This window comes from Ailuropoda melanoleuca, chromosome 14 (genome assembly GCF_002007445.2).
Source record: "Ailuropoda melanoleuca isolate Jingjing chromosome 14, ASM200744v2, whole genome shotgun sequence".
Taxonomy (NCBI): domain Eukaryota; kingdom Metazoa; phylum Chordata; class Mammalia; order Carnivora; family Ursidae; genus Ailuropoda; species Ailuropoda melanoleuca.
This window is the reverse complement of record NC_048231.1, coordinates 21,277,717-21,301,175: the sequence shown is the minus strand read 5'-3', so window position 1 is coordinate 21,301,175 and position 23,459 is coordinate 21,277,717. Positions and strand designations below refer to the sequence as shown.

Below are 23,459 nucleotides of genomic sequence, written 5' to 3'. Positions count from 1 at the left end.
CCAAGGATATCCTTCAAATCCAAGATATCTGCTCGGTTCTTTATGGTTCCAGCCCTTGCAGATCTCTCTCTGGCTAGACAGCATTTCTAGTATGTCCTGCAGCAGGATTATTTCCAGATTTGTTGTGTTGCTCTTCCGTGTCCCCAGCTGGATTGCAAGCTGCTTGAGGGTCACTGTCCTGAAAGGCTGCTTTGTACATGTCCAAACACATAGGGCTCATGAATGTGTGTCAGAGGATTGGCACAAAACAGATCCATTTCTGTGACTCTCATCTTATCAGCCGACTGTGTTTTCACCCCCAGATTTTAGTGTGTAAGGGATGCCGAGAAAGAAGCTGACCTCTGAAGTGGCAACCCAGAGACTTCAATGAAGCTTGTGTCTCTTGGTTAGCCCTGCTGCTGATACTGAGTCACTACCAATTTGTGGTGATTTTAAGCCTCACTTTATGATTCACATTCTAAAAATGAGGTGAGGTTTTTATGGAGAACCCAATTCCAGTGTGAACTTAGCCTTACAATTATTGGGTTCTTCTGTGGTTTCCAGCTGCTGGCACAGCCACATCTCGTGGCTTATTGGATGTGGCTGTTTCATGGCAAATACCCAGAATCCATTTCACAGGATTATGATAGGAGGTTCCCTGTAATAAATTTGTTCCACCAGACTTTCTTGGGGCTACTTTTTATCTGTAACCAGCCCATGTCTGGATCTGGGATGGACAAGCTAAGGAAGTGTAGATAAACCTTTGGGGCTCTTCTTTCACTCACACTTTCTGAGAGGTAGTCTTGGTTCCTCAGCCAGACTATGCCTCTTTCAGTAAAGAGGGGATTGAGTGCTTGACTCCACGTAACATCTGGGAGCACTGCTCTAAAAATGATTGAAAAGAAAAATCCCTAATGCCAGAATGTGGAAATGACAGAAACGGGGTGGTTTCATGAAATTTGCATTCTAGTCCCGAGACTTCCACTAACGAGCTGTGTGACTTCTGGTAAGTTATTTAACAACAGCAGTGATGGCTACAGCGGACATTCATAAGGAGTTTAGACTGGGGCCTGGCATGTAGAAAGCCCTCTGTGCGGTCACCTGCTGTTACCATCATGATTGTTACAGGGGTTCATTACTCCCAGTATTAAGCACTCCGTGTATATTATCTCTTTTAATCCTTAAAATTATGAAGTGAGTCTTGTGATTCCTACTGTACAGGGGTGAAATGAGGCTTCGAGGCCAAACAGGATTCAAATCCCAGGCCCATGCCCTCATTCTCTGTTGCTACGTTTGATTTCCTTGGGCCTCAGTTTACTCATCTGTGAACTTGAGAGTTGGACTGTTGGTCTTTAAAATCTTTGAGCTCTAGGGGTGCCTGGGTAGCGCAGTCGTTAAGCGTCTGCTTTCGGCTCAGGGCGTGATCCCAGCATTCTGGGATCAAGCCCCGCATCAGGCTCCTCCGCTGGAAGCCTGCTTCTTCCTCTCCCACTCCCCCTGCTTGTATTCCCTCTCCACTGGCTGTCTCTCTGTCAAATAAATCAATAAAATCTTAAAAAAAAAACAAACAAACAACTTTGAGCTCTAAAATTTCTCTGTATTTGTCCCATTGGCCTCACCCTTTCCCTTCTCCTCTTCCCTTGTCCCCTCCCCCACCCACACTCATCTGTGAATTTTGTTAGATTCATCATCACGGGGCCGGGAGGTTGTTTTCCCCATTGGGCTATGACGCTGCATGTGTCAGCACATGTGTTGTGTTGTGGCTTTTTTGTTGTTGTTGGACCTGGCTTACATGCTGCTGTTGTGGGGAGAGGAGGAGTCCTACTCTTCTATTTTGCTGTCTCGTCTTGGCCTGCAGCCGCGAGCACACTGAGTGACACTAATGTTTGATGGGGCTTGAGAACGGCTTTAAGGCACAAGTCCGCCAGAGTCAGCTTTAGGATCTCTGGGCTCTGCGTGGTTCTCTGGTGAGACCTGGTTTTGGAGCACTGTGCTCTCCAGGCTGTTTGCACACGTCTGGTCCCGTGGTTGGTAAGAATCTTTGGAGAGGGACTTGGAAGAGAGATTTCCAGGCTTTCCATTCTGTGCACAGCTGGGGTAGCCTGGCAGATTTCCACATGGGGAGTTTCACAGATCATTTCATTATGGTTCTGTTGTAATTGATGTTTGTAAAGTACTTTAGTTGGGTGATTTTGCATGTATTCTGATACTTTTTTTTTTGTGGCTGTGATCCGAAGATCAGAATGTTTTGGCACCAGAAGACCCACGTCTCAGGGTCGTATCGATCACTTCCTGGCTTGGTATATCTACCACACCCGCTTATCATGGCCTCTCATTGATCGTTCTGTGTATAAGATCTTATCACAGAGAAAAAAAGAGTCCATTTGTCCCTGTTCTGGGATGTGTGAATTCTTCCAGTTAGAAGTCTGGAAGAAACATCTTAGGGCACCAAACAAGGGCCTGTAAACAGTGAAAATGTCGGATAAATCACTCCTCTCACCCCAAATGTCTTCATCTGTAAAGGAATTATAGTTCTGTCTGTCTTACTCAACTAAAATGGCTGTCGAATTAAATGAAGTATGGTATGAAAATATGTTTCTGGGGGCGCCTGGGTGGCTCAGTCACTTAAGCATCCGGCTCTTGGTTTCAGCTCCAGTCATGATCTCACAGTTGTGGGATCAAGCCCTTTGTTGGGCTGTGCTCAGTGTGGAGCCTGCTTCAGATTCTTTCTCCTTCTCACTCTGTTTCTCAAATAAATAAATAAATAAAATCTTTCAAAAATATATAAAAAATATGTTTTTGAAAATTATAAATGTATGCAAGCAGTTATTTTTAGATGGTATTGTATAGCAAAACTATTTTAGCTATCAAAAAAGACAAAAACTATTACATATTTCTGTTCTAACCCCAGCATAGATTATTTATAGCAGGTAATAATCTATACTAAAATTTCCTCAACATTTTTTTTGTTATGCACTGGTCAGAAGGCTGTGAGTTAAATTTTTTCTAGACTAAAATGAATATTTTAAGTATTCCATTAGTAAGAACTGATATTGTTCAGGGCAAATAGTAGCTCTTTTGTGGAAACACATTAATTTTGCATTAATTCAGATTTTATTAATTTATCATAAGAGCAAGAGCTAGGTTCAAATTGTAAATGGACATTGATAGTACAAACAGAATTATGAGTCTATTAAGTATCTTTCTATATACATAGAACATAATTGCAGTGTGAGTAAAGGCTAGACTTTTATGTACTAATTCAAATTGGCCTAGATTGAAAATATGTTTCTGTAACTCACATTTTTTACTAAAGCAAATATTCCCTTCCCATTTACTCCAAATGAACAAGATGACTCCATTTCTATTTCTCTTGATTGGTAAACCATACTTGGAGGTACCATCTGGAGATGTCTGGGTTTCTGCCAAAGATTTAAATCAGGCTTGCAAAGAGCTACCTCCTAAGGCAAGAAAGTGCTATGATTTAGTAGCAAAGAACATGCTTTTATTTTACCATCTAGTAAAAAAAAAGTGAAAATACTTAGAAAAGTTTTAATTTTTGTTTTACAGCAGTGGCATCCTATTATAAATGAAAGTATTTCCAAAATATAATGATTGGAGAAATTTGGGAATCTGATTGCTAAAATTTGCGCGATTATTTACAAGTCTGATCTGAAGGCCTATACAGAGATCTTGATGCTAAAGGCAGATACTTCTGTACAAGAAGTGAGGACAAGACAGGGCAGAGAGAAGTAATACAAGTTGGAAACCACCCAGACCCCCTCGTGGGCAGCGTTGAAAACTCTGGACCTGTGTAGATTGGATATAATGTGATGGTTGTCCTTTTTAATTATTATTATTATTTTTTAAACAGATTTCCGCTTGGCAGATTAGACAAAGGCAAGAGGGGCCAGTCTATCTACGTTCTGAGTGCCGCCCTCACGAGACCTTCATAACAGAGCTGGGGCCAAAGTCCACCGTGCTACCATACCCCCACCCCAGACATTGCTCTGGGGTTTGCCTGAGGCCATCAGTGTGAAGATGACCAGTGCCTTCCTAGCATGACGACCTTGGACCATGTGATCGCCACCCACCAGTCAGAGTGGGTCTCCTTCAATGAGGAGCCACTCTTTCCTGTCCCTTCCGAGGGTAAGGAGCGCTCTCATTTCTTAAGTAAAAATATTTAGCAAAGAACTACACTGTTTATAATGACTTCTCCTTGATCATTCTTTGGGTGGGATCTTAATATGTGAAAAAGAGCCAGTTTGTCACTTTCTTCAGGAGCAGTTTCTTCCACTTAGAAGCCTGGAGGAAGCATTTTTAGGAACCTTCGAGTCCCAAATGAAAGGACGTGGAAATCCCAAAAGTATTGGGTGCTTTCTTCCAAGGAGCATAAACTTTGTATTTACACATTACTTTATACTTGGCCTTTCAGGGTGTTACTCCCAACAGCAGCTTGGATCTCCTCAGTTTTTAAAGCATAGTTGTAAAGAGTGATAGGCGCTAGAGACAGATTGCTTGGGCTGGGACCCTGGCTCTGTCACAGCTAAGGGATGTTTCCTTGGGTAGACGGCCTCTTTAATCTCTCTGTTCAGTCATCTATCAGTGCAGGAGGGGTAATCACAGTACCTTCCTGGGGGGGGCTGTGAGGATTAAATGAATTAATATATGTAAAGTGCTTAGAACAGTGCCTGGTGTGTGGAAAGAGCTCAGTTAATTGTCACCCACGACTGCGATGGCTAAATTGACTTCTGGGGACCTGGTCCTCAGGGATGAAGGTCATGATAGGCGATGGGAGATATTTGCAGAGCCTCGCCGCCTGGTTCTGTCTTACTGCAGCTACCACTGTGAACCCCTATCAGCCTAGCTTCGTTGACAGCACGTGGAAAGTGTGAGTGGACAGGTGAGCCATCCAGTATGGTGGCCGTGGGGCTGCTGAGTCCTTGAAATGTGGCTAGTCGGAATTGAAACGTGTTTTAAGTATAAAATACCCACACTGAATTTCAAAGACCTAGTGAAAGTAAGATATTTCATTAATAACTTTTATATTAATTACATGTTAGAATGATAATTTTTCAACATACGGAGTTGAAATTTATATTAGTAAAAGTAGTTCACCTCTTTTTACTTCCTTTAAATGTGGCTACTAAAATTACATATGTGGTTCAGCTCTTATTTCTGTTGGGCAGCACCAGTCTAAAGGGTTTGGGTACATGCAGGTAGACTAATTTGTGTGGCTCGTGATAGGAGAAAAAAGTTCTCTATTAGTACTTTGATTTTTACAATGTTTTCATATAGTACAATTATACTGCTTTTGGCATGCAGTTGAGAAACTTGAACACGTGTCTGGATTTGTGTAACCACCACCACAATTAGGATATAGTTCTTTAAAAAAAAATTTTTTTTTGGAAGGCTGTTAGAAGACCATAGAGTGCTAGAAAGGTAGGGGCCCCATTCAGCTGATCGCTGGTACAGAGTTTGCACCTGGCGGTCCGCAGATGCACGTGGTTTGGACTGCACAGAATTTGAAGTGTGAATTTGAATGTGTTTAGTCCAGACAGAAGCTCTCCTGTTCAGCCAAAGTCTCCGTCAGTCCCTTGCCTTTAGCTTTTCTCCTTCCACTCAGTTATATTCTGTTTGGCCTCTATAAGCATTGTTGTTTGTGACCCTCAAGGCCTGGAGTAGATGCTAGGATAAGAATAGTGAATAAGATTTCCATTCTCAGCCTGCGTGGATCCTGGTTGTGGGCATGCTGAGGTTATCCTTCAAACGCGTTATTAGGAAAACACTCTCTTAGCATGGAGGCAGGTGGGCATGGCTGTTTCTTCACCCGAACCCACCGGGATGGTGAGTCTTGTGATCACCCTTTACCTATCCTTGGGATTTTCCTCCGTGAGGGTTTTGAAGGGTGGCCTTCCTCATGTGATTGATGGTGGTGTCTGGTATGTGTTTCAGGGGGCACCGAAGAGCACCTCCCAGCACTGTCATCTTACTCAGACCAGTCTGAGAGCTCCTCTGGGGAGAACCACGTGGCAGATGGAGGCTCTCAGGAGCTTTCCCACTCGGAGCAGGATGACTCCTCTGAAAAGCTGGGCCTCATCTCTGAAGCCACCTCCCCTCCTGGGAGCCCCGAGCAGCCCTCACCAGACCTGGCCTCGGCCATCAGCAACTGGGTTCAATTTGAAGACGACACCCCCTGGACCAGCACATCACCACCTCAGAAGGAAACAGGTGAGACAGGTGGGAGGCTGAGAAGGGTTTGGGCTTAGGTCCGTGCTCACCAGGGATGTTTTGCCATGAGAGGTGTACCAGGGCTGCCGGGAATCTACCAGAGCCCTCCGGCACCGGACATGCAAGAGCGCTGGCAGAGATCTCATCTGGCTCATTTCCACAACTAGGCTTTGTTATCAAAGCCTATGGAAGGATTTATGTGCTCTGGGCCATTTCTAGCCTTCTGTACTTGTCCCTGGCTGTTAACCTGTCTTTGGAAGTATGCATATTTATTTATCTATTAGGTATTGGAATTATGTTTCCTCAGCACCTAAATTATAAGCTCCTTACAAGCAGAAATGAATGTCTCTCAGAACATGGACCACCATCAATTTCTAGTAGAGTCACAAGTTAAACATGGATATACTTGTGTCCCAGACCTGTTAGATCTAAATCCTCAGGGGTGGGAACTATCATTAATGATAATTCTCTTACTTAGTGGCATTTCAGTAGCCAGAAGCTGCTCGAGGGAGCTTAGCGAAGCCAGAGGAGTTGGTAGTGCCCACCCTGGTGACCTGGCTGCTTATTTTATCGTGCACCAACGTGTGCCCACGCTGACTGGATAACCTTTGTGACTGTCTGAGTTCTCCATTTGCTGTGTAACAAATTACCACAAACTTAGCGGTTTAAACAATGTAACTATTTTCTTACAATTTCTGTAGTTCAGAAGTCCGAGTGTTGGATGTGGTGTCACTGGGCTCATACAGACTGCTGGCAAGACTGCATTTCCCCAGGAGGCTCTAGGGAAGCATCTGTTTCCTGGCCCTTTCCAGCTTTTCGATGCTGCCCACATTCCATGGCATGTGGCCCCTTCTTCTGCCTCCAAAGCCAGCAGTGCTGCTCTCTCTGTGCCTTTCTTCTGTAATCCCATCTCCCTCTGATTTCTGCCACTTCTTCCACTTTTTAGGACCCTGTGGTTAACGTTTAGTGCACCAAGATAATTCAGGATAATCACCCCATCCCAGGCTCCTTAACGTCATCACGTCTCCAAAGCCCCTTTTGCCATGTACAGTGACATAGTCCCAGGTTCTGGGGATTAGGACATGGACATCTTTCGGGCGACATTATTTTGTCTACCACAGAGACCTACAAGAGAAAAGTAAGATTGATAGTTTTTTTTTTGTTGTTGGTGGGTTAAATGTTTTGCTAGTTTTAATTTTTATTTTTTTAAAGATTTTATTTATTTATTTGAGAGAGAGACAGCCAGCGAGAGAGGGAACACAAGCAGGGGGAGTGGGAGAGGAAGAAGCAGGCTCCTAGCAGAGAAGCCTGATGTGGGGCTCGATCCCAGAACGCTGGGATCACGCCCTGAGCCGAAGGCAGACGCTTAACAACTGTGCCACCCAGGTGCCCCTAGTTTTAATTTTTAAAAACAATTCTTTTGGTTTTCAAACATGTTTTCGGCACCAAAAAAACAATTGTTAAGAAAATATAAAGCATGATTCTATATAATAACCACTTCCATTTTTACATAATAATTTACATATTATGTATATTTTTCATATTTTTTTAAAGATTTTATTTATTTGAGAGAGATGGGGAGACACAGCATGTGCGCATGGGCACAAGCAGTGGGGAGGGGCAGAAGGAGAGGGACAAACAGACTCTCCACTGAGCAGGGAGCCCGAAGACAGGGGGCTCATTCCCAGGACCCTGAGATCATGACCTGAGCAAAAGTCAAATATGTAACTGACTGAGCCACCCAGGCACCTCTCTACTTGTTCGTATTTAAACATCAGATTTGTTAGTGAATCGTTGGTGAGAGAGCCGTGACAGTCAGAGCAGCATGGATGAAATGTCAGGTCCAGACAGGCGTCCTGGTCTGGCTGGAGGAGGGAGGAAGTAAGCTTTACTGAACACCCAACAGGACAGTGGGCGGTTGAAGCATTTATCCATGTTTAGAAGAGTTACCCAACACTGGGGAGTGAATCAGTACAGAAGTTTCTTATTTTTAGGGGCACCTGGGTGGCTCAGTCAGTTGGGCGACTGCCTTTGGCTCAGGTCATGATCTCGGGGTCCTGAGATTGAGCCCTGCCTTGGGCTCCCTGCTCGGCGGGGAGCCTGCTTCTCCCTCTCCCCACTCCATCCCTGCTTGTGCTCTCTCTCTGTCTTAAATGAATAAATAAAATCTTTAAAAAAAAAGTTTCTTATTTTTCGTAAGATGTGTTTACCAAATACTGTCTCAGGCACCATGCTGAACGCTTTGACTTCATCCTCTCATGTACCTTTTACAGCAATCATATGAGGAGAGCATGGATATTATATTTATATTGGACATGAGGAGACCGAAACAGATAGTGGTTTAGGAATTTGCCCGAGGTTGTATGCTGGAAAGTGACAAGGGAGAGCTTCCAAGATAGGCAGGCTGGCCCCCAGATGTTGGAACAGTCCAGGAATGCACGATGGTCTGTTCGTGTCCGCCTTCCTGCTGTTCCTGCCCGCCTTCCTGCTGTTCCTGCTGTGGTTTCCTCTGCTCCCTGATTCCCAGGAGCCAGGGGAGGTGCGGGATGGGTACAGTGGTGTTCCTCTACTCACTTGCCCCAAACTGGCCATGCTTTCAGTTCATTAAATGCCATATATTTATGGCATTCAGATTTGTTCGCATCTCGTTCATACCTTACCTTTATCTTCAAAGATTTCCTGATAACTCAGAACTGTGTTTATGGTGGTTGCATAGATGGTCAGTTTGCTTCAGTTCCTCAGCACTTAGTTTTGCAAAACTAACTCGGGTTAGTCATACTTTTGCTGCCTCCATCTGACCAAGGATCTTAGCTTGTCATTAATGGTGCTTTTGACATATCATTAAAACCTTTTCTTTTAATGCAGCAGTTCTCGAAGTCTGTAGATCCCTGGGATTGCCCAAAAATCTCTCAAGGGGTCTGTGGGGTCAAAATCACTTTCATAATAATTCTAAGATTGCCTTTTTCACTGCATTAGAATTTGCATTGATGGTACAAAAGTAATGGTGAGTAAAACTTCTGGCTACCATGGACTCATACTAAAAAAAAAGTCAGTTTCACATAATACCCTTGATGTAGTAGTAAAAATCATTAATTTTATTAAATCGTGATTCCCAAGTACATCTTTTTAATATTCGATGTGACAAAGTGGCATAAAGCACTTTTGTGCCATACTTAAGTATAATGGTTGTCTTGAAGGAAAATGGGTGTTATTTACTTTTTTGAGAGAGAGAGAGCAGGGGAAGGAGAGAGGCAAACAGACTCTGTGCTGTGTGTGGAGCTGGATGCGGCTGGATCTCAGGACCCTGAAATGATGACCTGAGCCAAAGTCAAGAGTTGGACACTTAACTGATTGAGCCACCCTGGTGCCCCTAAATTTTTTTTAATGAAAAAGAATTCATTTAAAAAATCAAAATTATTTAAAAATTATTTTTTAAAAATGAAAACAATGCAAAAAAAAAAAAAACAACAACCACCCCCTTGATGAGCAAAATATCAGCTTCTTTTCTTTTTTCTTTTTTTTTTTATTTGACAGAGATAGAGACAGCCAGCAAGAGAGGGAACACAAGCGGGGGGAGTGGGAGAGGAAGAAGCAGGCTCATAGCAGAGGAGCCTGATGTGGGGCTCGATCCCATAACGCCGGGATCACGCCCTGAGCCAAAGGCAGACACTTATAACTGCTGTGCCACCCAGGCACCCCAAAATATCAGTATTTTAAAAACAAGATTCAGCAAACAAGATTTGCTTGATTGCCACACTGGGCTTACCGTAATCCTGGCCGTAGTTCCAATAAAAGTTTATTTACAAAAATAGGTGGTTAGTCTTGGGCCATAATTTGCTCATTGATATTTTTAAAATACTGCATTTAAGGGGCGCCTGGCTGGCTTGGTTGGTGGAGCATGTGACTCCTGATCTTGGGGTCGTGAGTTCAAGCCCCATGTAGAGCCTAGAGCTTACTAAAAAAAAAAAAAGTGTATAGTAAAATACTGTGTTTAAAATGTTGTTTGATTCCTGAGATTTTTGGTTCCCCAAATTTTGTACCCAAAGGAGGTGTGCCTCACTTGCCTTACCCTAGTCCCTGATCTGCATTATAATAAGGTTATGGAATGTATTGATATTACTAGAGAACAAATCCAGAAATGACAATTTTCAAATGTGTTGGAAGCATTATCGTGGCTTGAAAACTACTCAAACAATAATTCTCTATGTTTCCATATATGAGTTTAATTCATCCTTCTAGAGGTGGAGCTGTCTGACTCAGGAGGAGCCTGTAGGCTGGTTTGCCAGCAGACTTGAGGCTTGCCGTGTGGGCAAAAAGCAGGAATAAACCATGTGTAGGGCCAGCTCCACCTCAGGTGGTGTTCCAGGGACCCAAGAACCATGCTTGGAGCATCAGAGTGGTAAATAAATCCACGGCTCCAATTCCACCTCTCCTGTCAATACCCAACCTGACCCATCAATTTCCCTATTACCCCTTTCTGCCCCACCCATGTAGGCTAGTTCCCTCATGGGTTTCCTCACACAGATTGAGTTTGACAAGAGTGGTTGATAGAGCTAAGGCCATGTGATAAGGAGAAAGGAGGCTTCGACCCTGTCAACACAGATAATGCAGACATTCCCCAAGATAGACAGTTCTGTTCTGATGGCTATTGGGCAGCTCAGATTTTAATTTAAATCCAAAAGGTTGGGGTCCTGTGCATTGTCAATAATATCATATATGTAACTGCATTACACCAAATAATGTGGGCATTACACCAAAATAACACAGATGTGTGCAGCAAGTATCCTCATAGTGATAGAGACAGTCTGAGGTTTCTTACAGTCATTGCTGCCTGCTCTATTCTTTTGTTAATAACTAAGTTTTCCTGGTGTGATAGGCAAAAATAAGAGCCCCCAAAGATATCAAGTCCCACTCCCTGGAACCTGTAAATGTTATCTTATTTGAAGATAGGGTCTTTGCAGATGTGATAAGTTAAGGATTTTTACTTATTTTATTTTTTTGTTTTTTAAAGATTTTATTTATTTAGTTGTCAGAGTGAGAGAGAGGGCATAAGCAGGGGGAGCTGCAGGCAGAGGGAGAAGCAGGCTCCCCGCTGAGCAAGGAGGCCATGCGGGACTCCATCCCAGGACCCTGGGATCATGACCTGAGCCGAAGGCAGACGCTTACCCAACTGAGCCACCCAGGTGCCCCAAGTTAAGGATTTTTAGATTGATATTCCTGGATTATCTGGGGTGGGGAGCCCTAAGTGCAACCACCTATGTTCTTATAAACGGGGGGCAGAGGGAGATTTTGCCCACACAAAGAAGGCAATGCGAAGACGGAACAGAAAGGGATTTGAAGATGCTGGCCCTGAAGATCGGAGTGATGAGTCCACAGCCGAGGAATGCTGGCAGCCCGCAGAAGCCTGGAGAGGCAGGGAATCTGTTCTCCCCCAGAGCCTCTGGAGGGACTACTGCCAGGCAGACATCGTGATTTCGGCCTAGTGATTCTGACTTCAGACTTCTGGCTTCCAGAACTGGGAGGGAACAAAGTTCTGTTGTTTTAAGCCACGAAGTTTGTGTTGATTTGTTACAGCGGCCCCAGTAAACTAATTACCAAATCTCCAAAATCCTAAAATGGAATCATTTGCATAAGACTGAAAATGAGTCGGTCTGGGCTAGGGGAGCATCTGTGATAGTGCAAACCATTTATTAAGCAGCTGTGTTAGCCAGTATGTTTTATTTCCAAAGTTTATAGCCTTTTATAGTTTATTCATTGAGTCACGGAATATTTATTCCGTACCTCCTCTCTGTAGTTGTCTTAGGTGCGCGTATTCAGATACAAAACTGGGTAATGTAGTGCTTGGAATTTAACAGAAGTCTGTCGAGCTTCTTCCTGTGTCCTCTCTAGTAGGAATCCATAGCCACCCTGCTCCCATGGTTCCCCCGTCTGCCTCCCAGTTGACCATCTTTCAGTTACTGCATGTCTTAAAAAAAAAAAAAATTTTTTTTTTCCCATTTCATGGTAGCTGAAAAGTTGAAGGTACTTTGAAGAAGCAAAGGAAGAAGTGGGTGTCGGGAGAATTGCTTGCCTAAATGGTTCATTTTATAACCAGGCCCATCGATTGTCTCTTCCTGGGAAGGATCAAAGTCTGCATTTAAAGCATTCACCCTTTTTATTTATTATTTGATTGTGGGTTTTCCCCAGAGCTCCTGTTCAGTTTTGCCCTAGATCAGTGGTGCCCACTTGGAGAAAACGATGTGTTGGCTGGATGGCCAACTTCCACACAATGAGCAGCTATCTGGTTCTTTTTAGTCCGACAATATAGAAATGACTTGTCCATCAATTTCTCATCCACTCTAAAAAAATGCTTCTCTTAGTTTATTAATTTCCAGCAAGCAGACCCTGGGCCTGTTTTTGGCTATAGCTTCACCCTGTGTATATTAAGTAAACTTTTTTTAGTATGGACAGCCCATGAATGAAACAGAATTGGGGCAAGAGAGATACTTGATGTGCTGTATTTAAACATGCAGAAATTGGGAATCTGTTGGTGAACTGTGGAATGTATCGGTGTGTCTCAATGCATATAGTTGGTGACGTTTAGCCAGAAATAAGGAAAATCTGTGGAAAGTCTTTATGGCTTCAGCTATCTTTTCCAGCCACATCAGTATCACCAGAGCAAACCAGTTCTTGTCCCTATAATGTAGCTACAGTTTCTTTGTTTCTTCCCATTTTATCCCCATGTCTTGTGTGTTTCTGTTACATGCCTAGCACTTTCTGGTCAGATATCTCTGTGTCAGGAGAAAGGGGAAAATGTGCATTTTGGACTTGGGAGAAGGAAAGTTTCCTCTACCTTTCAAAGTTTCTTCTGGCTGGTCTAAGACTTCAATTGACATGAGACAGATTCATAGGAGAAAATAAAATATAATTTTGTACTGTGGGAACCCCACATACACAAGAGGTTCCTAGGCAGGTAAAATGAGGTATATATGCTATCCTGAGCTAAGGAATGGGGGAGGGGACTGAGGCTTCAAAGGGGAGGAGGCCGATTCACAGGACAGTAAGAAGAACAGAATGTTTGAGAATTAGATGCTTGCCCTGCCATGTGGATGGGTCACTCAGATAAAATTTATCTCTGGTAATTATCCTTATTCTGGGAAAGATACTCCATTTAGATTCTTCTAGGTAGTAAAAGGAGGGGCAAAAGTTTCTCTCCAGCCCACAGGGTCTCAGCTGCCTTCAGCTCAAAATAATCCACATGCCAAAGTGGGACTTTGTGAGGAGACCTGCTTTGAACCCCTTCAGCCCCATCCCATGCAGCCTCTTTGTGGAAATTTTTTAATGAGATGATCATGGTCTTGACCTAAAAGAAAGAGGGAGGATAAGAAGGAGGATAAATGGAATGGAATAAAGCTATTCCTAGTCTGGATTTTGGGAAGCAAACAGTGGAGCCTTACTCAGCCAGCTGGTCTGTACCCTCACACCCAGGCTGGCAAGAAGTTGTGAAAGACAGCACATGTGTGCACACATGGGGTCGTTAGGTGGAGAAACGTTATGTGGGTTACTCCTTTTCCCTCAGTTCCCATTCCTGCACTGTTCACAGTTTTTCTGGCAGAAGAAGAGCAAAACAAACAAACAAACAAAAAAACCCCAAAGGATTTGTCTTTTAAGCTGTGCCACCTACCTACGAATAAAACCAAGGGAGTGTTGGATTTCAGCCTGGAATGGGATTGTACTGTTTGCCCAAATTAAAATGCAAGGAGGCTGAAGGCACAGTGGAGTAAGGGACAAAGAGACTGTCATTAGTGGTAAATCTCTTATTTTTGTGGCATATAATTGTCGGAAGCTGCGCTGGGGAACTTATGTAAGCCAGAGAGTTGTTCCTCCCCACCTTGGTGACCTGGCTACTGATTTTATCCTGCACTGAAGCATACCAGGGTTGACTGGATACCGAGGAGCCACAGGTGGTGGGAATGACACCTCCAGAAATGCTTTAAGTCCATCAGGGGACAACTTTGTTTTGGATTTCAACTAGTTCAGGATTTGAAATGAAGAAGTGCCATCATGGTTGGTCTGGGAAAAAGGAGACACATCATCTCTCTCAGAAAAAAAAGAATAAGATGAGTCAATGGAGGGACAAAGCCTTTTTGCAACCACATCTATCAGAAAGACTACTGTCATCAATTCTTTGTCCTGAGGATGTTAGGAATAGGGAACATATAAATCATGCCCCCTTTGTCAATATGGGTCCCTCCATTAAAACCTCTATCTGAAATTTGATGGAGGCCATGTGTGGGATTCATATCTCTCTGACTTAACAAGAGCACTTTGGCTCAGGCCATGTTGATAGATATTCTCTTTAAAATAAAGGTTTTTATTAAAACCTTAACGGCCCAATACTTAAGAGTTAAAGTAGCCACAAGAATACTGCTCACATTTTAGTCTGAAAATGCCATGTAATTGAACTGGGTTACCCACTGAAAAAAGGTCAAGAAATTTAACTGAAAACTTATTTGCTGAACCCTGAATCTTAATGGATAGATATTCTGCTACACCTGAGAACAGCAGCAGAACACAGCAGATCCAAAGTGTTAAAACAAACAAGAAAAACAACAACAACAACAAAAAAACGACCCACTAAACTTCTGGTGAATCTGTTCAAATCAAAATTGAATCTGTATGTTGTTCTCTAAAGAAATAGTTTTGAAAATGAGCCTAACCCCTGGCGGTATTTTGTTCACATTGGGTCCCTTAGAAGTAGTGTTTCTGAGTTTCTCTGGTGGCAAAACGTTTTCCTAATTTAGTATTTTGTCTCCTCTGTTTTAAAATTCCACCATGTACCAGGAAGAATGTAGCAGTCAGCTTATATATCACCTAAAATCTTTATAAAGATCCTCTCAGAGCAAAGGCTGATTTTATATATATATATAAAATGCATATATATATATGCATTTCACAAGTGTATGTGTGTGCTTAGAATATGTTTGCAAATGCATGCAGATAAATTGACTTGAAAGAGCAAAGTTCATTCCCAAAATTAAAAGAAAGAAATTGTGGCACTATTTTCAGCATGAAGCTTCCTGTTCACTCATCGTGTTATGCGCTGACCTTCCTCCACAGACGTTGCAATTTTGCGGCAAGGCCAAGGCTGAATTGGACCCATTATGCAGATGCTGCAGGATGTGCATAATTACAAATATAAAAAAAAATTTCATTTCCGGAACATTTGTTCCACAGCCCAAGCAAAACACTAATATTCCCTTGTGCTTCAAATGTCTTCCCCAAAAGCTTGGGCTAAGGCCTTCCCATTGTGTCTGGGGAAGCTAATTATCTGGGACCAGAGAAAGAGCCGCTTGTTTGGGGGAAGACCAGAGATGATGTCAGCCATTTAAGAGGGAGGCAGGGGTGACAGCTGAGAGACTTAATCCTGAAGAAGACTGGCCCAGTGGTTAATTTCTATTATACTTTTTATTCTGGCTACTGCGGGTGGGAGTGGAATAAGATTCCAGCCATTTGGTGAATATGTAGCCAAGGCCCATTGTATTTGGCATGCATATGTATTTCCCTCTTCAACAGAGGACGTTTTATTTTCATTTAATACCTTGAATTGTTCTCTGCTTTTAAGAGTAATTAATGACCTTTCCGGAATCCATCTTAGACAGTGGTGTACTGAGGAATGGATTCTAACAAGGCCCTTCTTCCTTGGGGCCTGATGCCCTCTGCCCCTCTCCACTGGGCACCACCACTCTGCTCTAATCACTACCTCTCCTGCTGTTCCTGACAAGCTCATTTCTGCTCTTGCTGTTTCCTTGGCCCCCAGACCTCTCCCTACATTTTCACTCAGAGCTCTGCTCAAGCATCATGTCCCTCTGCCCCCACTCTCTAGCTTTTTCCTGCATTAAATGTCTTTACAGCCCATGTTTCTACCTGAAATTAAGTTATGTTTGTTTGTTTATTGTCTGTGTTCCCCACTAGAGGAGAGAGACGTCGTCTATCTCATTCACTCTCTATCCCAGAATATGGAGCATGGAACTCCCTAGGTACTCACTCAGTATTTGTTGGATTAATGAATGAAAGATGAAAGATGTATATGAAACATCCCGCAGAATGACTGACTCCCATTTATGGGGCACATGAGCTGTTAGTTAGAACCTGAGGCATGGCGTCCTCAGTCCAGTGAATTGTTATTATTTTTTCACAAAGTAGGCAAAGAAAGTAGGCTGACCTTTTCCCCATTGTGCCCTTTGCTTATCAGTTATCATCAGTTTTGATTTACACACAGTGCACACACACGTGAGTATACGTAGCACACAGATATACATACATATACACACACAGTATATGTGCATAACGTGCTTATATACATGTATGTATACTATACGCATAACATAATTATGATACTTATACAGACACATATTTCCCCCGGGAGATGCTTAAAAAGCACAATTATAACTGTCCATTATATTTTTGTCATGTTTGAAGCCACTATCATGCCATTTGGGCAGGAGAGAGGATCTCTGGAAAATGACTTCTTCCATTTATCTAAAAGATACTTTAAAGTATTTTATCAAAACTCCAATATTCTCCTTTTCCAGAATGTGGTAGCTTACCCAGGGGTTCTCTGTGGCCTATCTCACCCTCAGCGTGGGACACAAAATGCAATAAAATGCCAGGCATGCATTAATTAACTAGTTCATTCATGCAAAAGATATTTAGGTGCTGGGATGCAATTATGAGAAAATTGGCCAAAGTCCCTGTTCTCCACGTGGTGGTTACCTAACGGTTGGGCAGTCTGTTACCATTGAAGCCTTCTGGGGTAAGCAAGAGCTCCTCTGAACCAGTCCTGGGACGGCTTCTTGGTATTGCCAACTATGAGCTAGCAGGGAAGCCACAAATGAAGAATGCAATTAGATCTATTTTATATTAATGGGTGGGCATGTTTATAGCATTGGAAAAATAATATAGCCCTAGTGAGTAGACATCAAAGTATAAATAAAGGCTATGGCATCAAAATGTATGTAAGCATTTAAGTTTTAGTCTAGGATACCAAAGGATAAAAAGAAAATATTTTATTTGCTGTATTAATTGTTTTAGCTGACAGCTTGCCAGTTTATTATTCGTTCAAGCAATGGTGCTTTGAATTCTCACTGTGCAGGGCACTGGGGATATAGTGTAATATTCTGGCCCCACGGAGCATACTTTTCTGCTGGAGGAGCCATACCAGAAACACAATAAAGATGCAGATACAGTGTAAGTGTTAAACAGTATGGTTAGCAGGAGGGAAAGAAACATGAGGGAAAGAAAGAGAGTGGAGTGAGGGAGGATGTGAAATTTTACATATGATCAGGGAGTGAGTTTCTGAGCAGTAACTTTTCAGTGAAGGCATGGGGGAAGCAAGGAGTGAGCCTTGCAGAAATTGGGGAAGGAGCTGTCCAGGTGAATGGAACTGCAAATGATGAGCCTCTGAGAGGGTGCAGTGTCCTTGTTGATGGTATGCGACTGGAGTGGGGTGACATGGGGAGAAGAGAAGGGGATGAGGCAGAGAGTTCATGAGGACTCAGACCACGAAGTGCTTCGAGGGTACAGGGAAGACCTTGGCGTTCACTGTGGAAGAGGGGGGAAGCCATGGGAGGATTTTGAGCAGTGATGTGGTAAGGTCTGCTTTGATTCCAACAGGTAATGCTGTGAAAGCTGTGTGGTTGCTCTGTTGAGAACAGACTGAGAGGAGGAGGACACTTGGGGAAGCAGGATGACCCGGTGGGAGGCCTCCGGAACCATCCAGAAGGGATGGTTGTTCCATGAAAGAGGGATATGCAAAAATAACCTCCAATGGCCACAGGAGCACAAAGGCCAGCAAGAAAGGCCAACAGGTCCACCTTGACAAGAAATGGTTTATTAAAGGGACTTAGGGACAGAAGCATGTCTTGGGCAGCTGCAAGCTGAATAGATCTCTATGACCCCACCTCCCATAAGACCTGCTTTTGTAGCCCTTGAGGCTGGGGAGGAGTCCGGGTGGACCACCCCAGGGGGAACGTTTGAGAGTAGTGCTGTGTCACAGTCATTTCTCCCGTGCTGATTGAGGACGTTAGGCCCCAAGGGTGTACTTAAGGGTGAGGTTAGACAAGAAAGAATAATGAGGGACGGAGCTGTGCTCAAGAAGATGTCACGTTGTCATGCAGATTTGTCTACAGCTTTGTCCAGGAGTCTGGGTCACTGAGCAGTGTCGTGGGCCAAGGTGGTAGCTTGGAGATGGTGGGAAGTGATTGGATTCCAGATGTATTTTGAAGGGAGGACTCGGAGAAGTTGTGATGGACCAAATGTGAGAGGAATCAAGGGTGGCTCAAAGGGTTTGTTCTGAGCACGTAGAAGGATGAAGGAACTGGTGTGGAGGGGCTACTGGGAGCTTAGTTTCAGGTAGGTAAGGCTGGAGACCTACGTGGAGATTTCAGGTAGATTTGGACATAAGTTTAGGTCTGGAAGTAATAACCCACTTGACCCTTTTTCAGTGCGTCTTTGTGCAGGCACTTTTCCAAGTGCTTGGCCAGTATCCACCTAATCCCCCTGTGAAGTGGGTACAGTTGTCAGCCCCATTTTTGCAGGTGAAACCTTTACAGCAGAACAGATAGGTTAAGTAACTTGCCTCAGGTTGCAAGACTGGGCATAGAATGAGGCAGACAGTCTGGATCCAGGGTCCTGGCACCTAACCTCTTAGGAAGGGAGGGGTCGCAGATTTCTATCTTTTTTTACTGTATTCTTTGCTGGATGGATGTGGCTGTGAAGAGCCCTGGTGTCAGCAATCTGCTGCCCTCTGGCCCAGGTGTCCAAGGCCTGGCCCCCTGGGAGGAGAGTCAGCCCTAGGCTCCATACTTCCTCTCAACAGCTCAACTCCTCTTGTGGCCTGAGGACATTCACTTCAGAACCTAAATAAAGTTATTCATCTAAGATTTCTTTTCTTTTTAAAGATCTTTTTAAATTTTTATTTATTTGTTAGAGCACAAGCAGGGGGAGTGGCAGGCAGAGGGAGAAGCTAGTTCCCCACTGAGCAAGGAGCCCCATGCAGGACCCTGGGATCATGACCTGGACAAAGGCAGACGCTTCACTGACTGAGTCACCCAGGCGTCCCTCATCTAAGATTTCTAAGCTGATAGATAAATAAAGAGTATTGACCAAATAAGAACAGTGCTTTTGAGATGTAGGGACTTTGCCTCTCCCAGCTGCATTATTTCTAGTTACTCTTTCAGGGAAATACTGAAGTGTTATCCTAAACAAATGTAAAACACCAGTGTGAAAATACAAATAATTAAAATAGCTTTCTTTCTCAGTATCTCTTGATATGTGGTTTTAATAAGCTTTATTACCTATTGAATAAATATGAAGCAACATAGTTAAAGTGTATATTAAATGAGAAAGAACAACAGTACAACCCCATCACCCAGTTTACTAAATAGAATATTGTCATCACCCAGAAGCCCCCATGTTTCCCCGCTGATCATATCAGACATCCTGTTCCTCCCCCCTGTATCATTAACCTCCTGGAGTTTGTGATACAAACTACATTGTTTTTCTTAACAGCTTTCCTGCCTATACATGTATCAAGAATGATATAATTTAATTTCACCTCTTTTTGAACTTTATATAAATGGAATAATACTGAATGTATTATTTTGTAGCTTGCTCCTTTAACACGACATTATTTATGACATTTTTCCATGTCACCTGCAGCTATAGTTCCTTTAGTTTTTATTGCTGTGTATTCCATTATACTAATATAGCACGATTCAGTTATCCATTCTATTACTGTCCAGTATTTGCCTTGTTTCTACTTTTGGCACTTAAGAATATGTTTCTATGAGCATTTTTTTTTTCCTTCCTATGAGAAATTCTAAACATACAATCTAGAGACCAAGTACAAGTGGTTCTCTCATGTAAGAATCAGAGGGGACTTGCTGGGCTGTAGATAACACCAAGCCATTTTCTAAGATGGTTCTAGTTTACTCTGTCAACCATGTATAAAAGATGCTGAGTCACCACTTCCTTGTCTGCATTGAGATTGTCATATTTTCTTTTTTTAAATATTTTTTCTTTTTTTTTTTTTTTAAGATTTTATTTATTTATGTGACAGAGAGACAGCCAGAGAGAGAGGGAAACAAGCAGGGGGAGTGGGAGAGGAAGAAGCAGGCTCCCAGCGGAGGAGCCTGATGTGGGACTCGATCCCAGAATGCTGGGATCACGCCCTGAGCCAAAGGCAGACGCTTAACGCCTGCGCTACCCAGGCTCCCCTTAAATATTTTTTTCTATTGGTGAGACTAAGCTTTTTTTTTTCCATTTGGATTTTTTTTTTCTTTCATAAAAGTCCTATTCAGATGTATTCTTGTTGGGGTCTCTCCCTTTTTCTTGCTGATTTCTAGGAGTTCCTTGTGGTTATGATATATGGCAGTATTTCCTACACATGGATGTAGGATAAAGTGGATAGTCTTTTCACTCTCTTTATAGTTCCTTTTGTAAAAAGAAGTTCTTAATATTAATGGTATGAAATTTGTTTGTTTTTATGCTTAGTGCTTTCTGTGTCTCAGTAAAGGAAATCTTTCTCTACCCTGAAGTCATGAGCGTGTGTGGTATATGTCTTCTAAAATATTTCTTTTCTTTTTTCTTTTTTCTTAAATTTATGTATTTAGGGATGCCTGGCTGACTCAGATGGTTAAGTACCTGCCTTTGGCTCAGGTCATGATCTCAAGGTCCTGGGATCGAGCCCCACATCGGGCTCCCAGCTCAGCGGGGATCCTACTTCTCCCTCTCCCTCTGCCCCACCCTCTGCTTGTGCTCTCTCCCTCTCCCTCTCCCTCTCAAATGAATAAAAAGATTTATGTATTTATTTGAGAGCGCGAGAACACACATGAGCATGCGGGAGAGGGGCAGAAGGAGAGGTAGAGAGAGTTTCAAGCAGACTCCACCCTGAGCTTGGAGTTCAATGCAGAGCTTGATTTCATGACCCTGAGATTATGACCTGAGCAGAAACCAAGAGTTGGACTTCACTGGCTGTGCCAACCAGGTACCGCTAAAATATTTCTTGTGGAGCCTTTTATGCTTTGACATTCAGTCCACCTAGAATTGAATTTTCCATTTGGTGTGAAGTAGGAGTTTAATTTCATTTTTTTTCTATATAGTGTTTTACTATTATTTCTATTATTTTATTCATTTTAACATATATTATTAAAATTCTGCTTTGTTCATATCTAAATAGTGTGATTCTGCTTATTAATATGAGGAAAAAATGTGCAAGGATTTTGAGAATGAAGTAAATCTGTAAACCGATTTGGGGAGAATTAACATCTTTACAACATTAACTTTTTAAAACCCTAATTATATCTCTCCACTAATTTAGATCTTCTGTACAATCTGTTAATAAACTTTAGAAGTATCTCCTCTGAGGACTTGTGCATCTTTTGTTAGATTTATTATGATATATGCTTGATTTTTTTTGTTGCTGTTATAAATGCTATCTTGTTTTAATTTTCTACATATTTCTTGTTAATATTCAGAAATGCAGTTATTTCTGTATATTTTTAAAAACACAAGTACTCTGCTAAAATTATTAATTTGCTAATTTCTTAGGGTTTTCTGGTTATTTCCTGTATAAAAATATCTGCAAAGAATAAGTTTTATTTTTTCACTCCTTTTTATTTCCTGCCTACTGTGAAGGTTCTGACCACACATAGGATGTTGCATAGAAGTGGGAGTAGTGGGCACCTGTCATCTGGATCAGGATCTCCAAGGGAAAGCTCTCCAGCAGTGCATAGTGTTTGCCATAGAGTTTTGGGGTTAGCTCTACTATGTCTAGGGAACTTCTTCTGTTTCTAGTCTGCCAAAAATTAACATGAATAAATACTAAAATTTATTCAGTGCTTTCCCTATATGTATTATGATAAAAATATGGTCTTTAATCCTTTAATGTATTATTATGGTTAATTACATTAATTTAATAATGTTAACCCACACATTATCAACAGGGTGATATTACCTCCAGTGGGGCTAAAAAAGTTCTTGGGGGGCAAAGAAATCTTTTTATGTGTACAGCTTAGTTATATATACAGTACATGATAGATATACAATATATCTGTCTATTAAAATTTAAAAGGGAATTGATAAACTGGACCTCATCAAAATTGAAAGTTTTGCTTTATAAAAGACCCCGTTAAGAGGATAAAGAAAGAAGTTATAGACTGGGAGAATATATTTGCAAACTACATTATCCAACAAAGGACTGATATCTAGAATATATAAAGAAACCTCAAAACTCAACAGTAAAAAAAAGCAAGCAATCTAATTAGAAAATGAGCAACAGACAGAAACATATGTTAAACTGAAAAGGATATACAGATGGCAAATAAGCACCTGGAAATAGGTTCAATATCATTACCAAAAGGGAAATGCAAATAAAATGAGTTATCACTACACACATATTAGATGACTTAAAAATAGTGGTAATACTAAATGCTAGTGAAGATGCAGAGAAATTAATTGCATGTTTAGTTTTATGAGGAACTGTCAAACTATTTTCCAAAGTCATTGTTAGGATTTACATTCTCACCAACAATACATGAATGATCCATTGTATGACCTAGCAGTTGTACTCTGGGGCATTTATCCCAGAGAAGTGGAAACCTACGTTCATACAAAAACCTATACAAAAACCATATGTGAATATTCAAAGCACCTTTGTTCACAATAGCTAAGAACCAGAAACAGCCCAGATGTTCTATGACAGGTGAATGGTTAAACTACCTGTGGTTAGTCCATACCGTGGAACAGTACTCAGCAATCTAAAGGAATGAAGTATTGATACATTCAGCATCTTGAATGAATCTCAGAGGCATTATGATGAATAATAACAGCCAATCCTAAAAGGTCACATACTGCATGCTTCCATTTATATAGCATTCTTGAAATGACAAAATTATAGAAATGAAAAACAAATTAGTGGTTGCCCTAGGTTAGGAACAGGGCATGAGGGGAAGAGGTAGAAATGAATATAAAAGGTCAACATTCCTTGTGGTGATGGAACTGTTCTGCATCCTGACTGTGATGGTAAATACACAACCTACACACTGATAACATGACATAGAACTAAATATTACATACCTAAGTACATGTAAAACTGGGGAAATATGAGTGAGATTGGTAGATTGTATTAATATCAATTTCCTGGTCATGATATTCTGCTGGGGAGGAGGAATGTCAAGGGAGAGGATGATTGGGGAAAAAATGTCAGT

At 42.1% G+C, this 23,459-nt stretch overlaps 1 protein-coding gene across 4 annotated transcripts in view; it reads left to right on the top strand.

Annotated features, from left to right (window-relative positions):
• STON2 (stonin 2) overlaps positions 1-23,459 on the top strand; it is a 147,941-nt gene that overhangs the window by 28,820 nt on the left and 95,662 nt on the right. For 2 of the 4 annotated variants that reach the window (XM_034642805.1, XM_034642804.1), the window contains exons 2-3: positions 3,854-4,128; positions 5,935-6,210. In XM_034642805.1, coding sequence (XP_034498696.1) covers positions 4,041-4,128; positions 5,935-6,210 — 364 coding nt within the window. In that variant the 5' untranslated portion in view covers positions 3,854-4,040. Of the gene's footprint in view, positions 1-1,771; positions 2,011-3,853; positions 4,129-5,934; positions 6,211-23,459 lie in introns of those variants that run through there. The other 2 variants (XM_011223760.3, XM_011223759.3) reach the window with 2 other exon arrangements.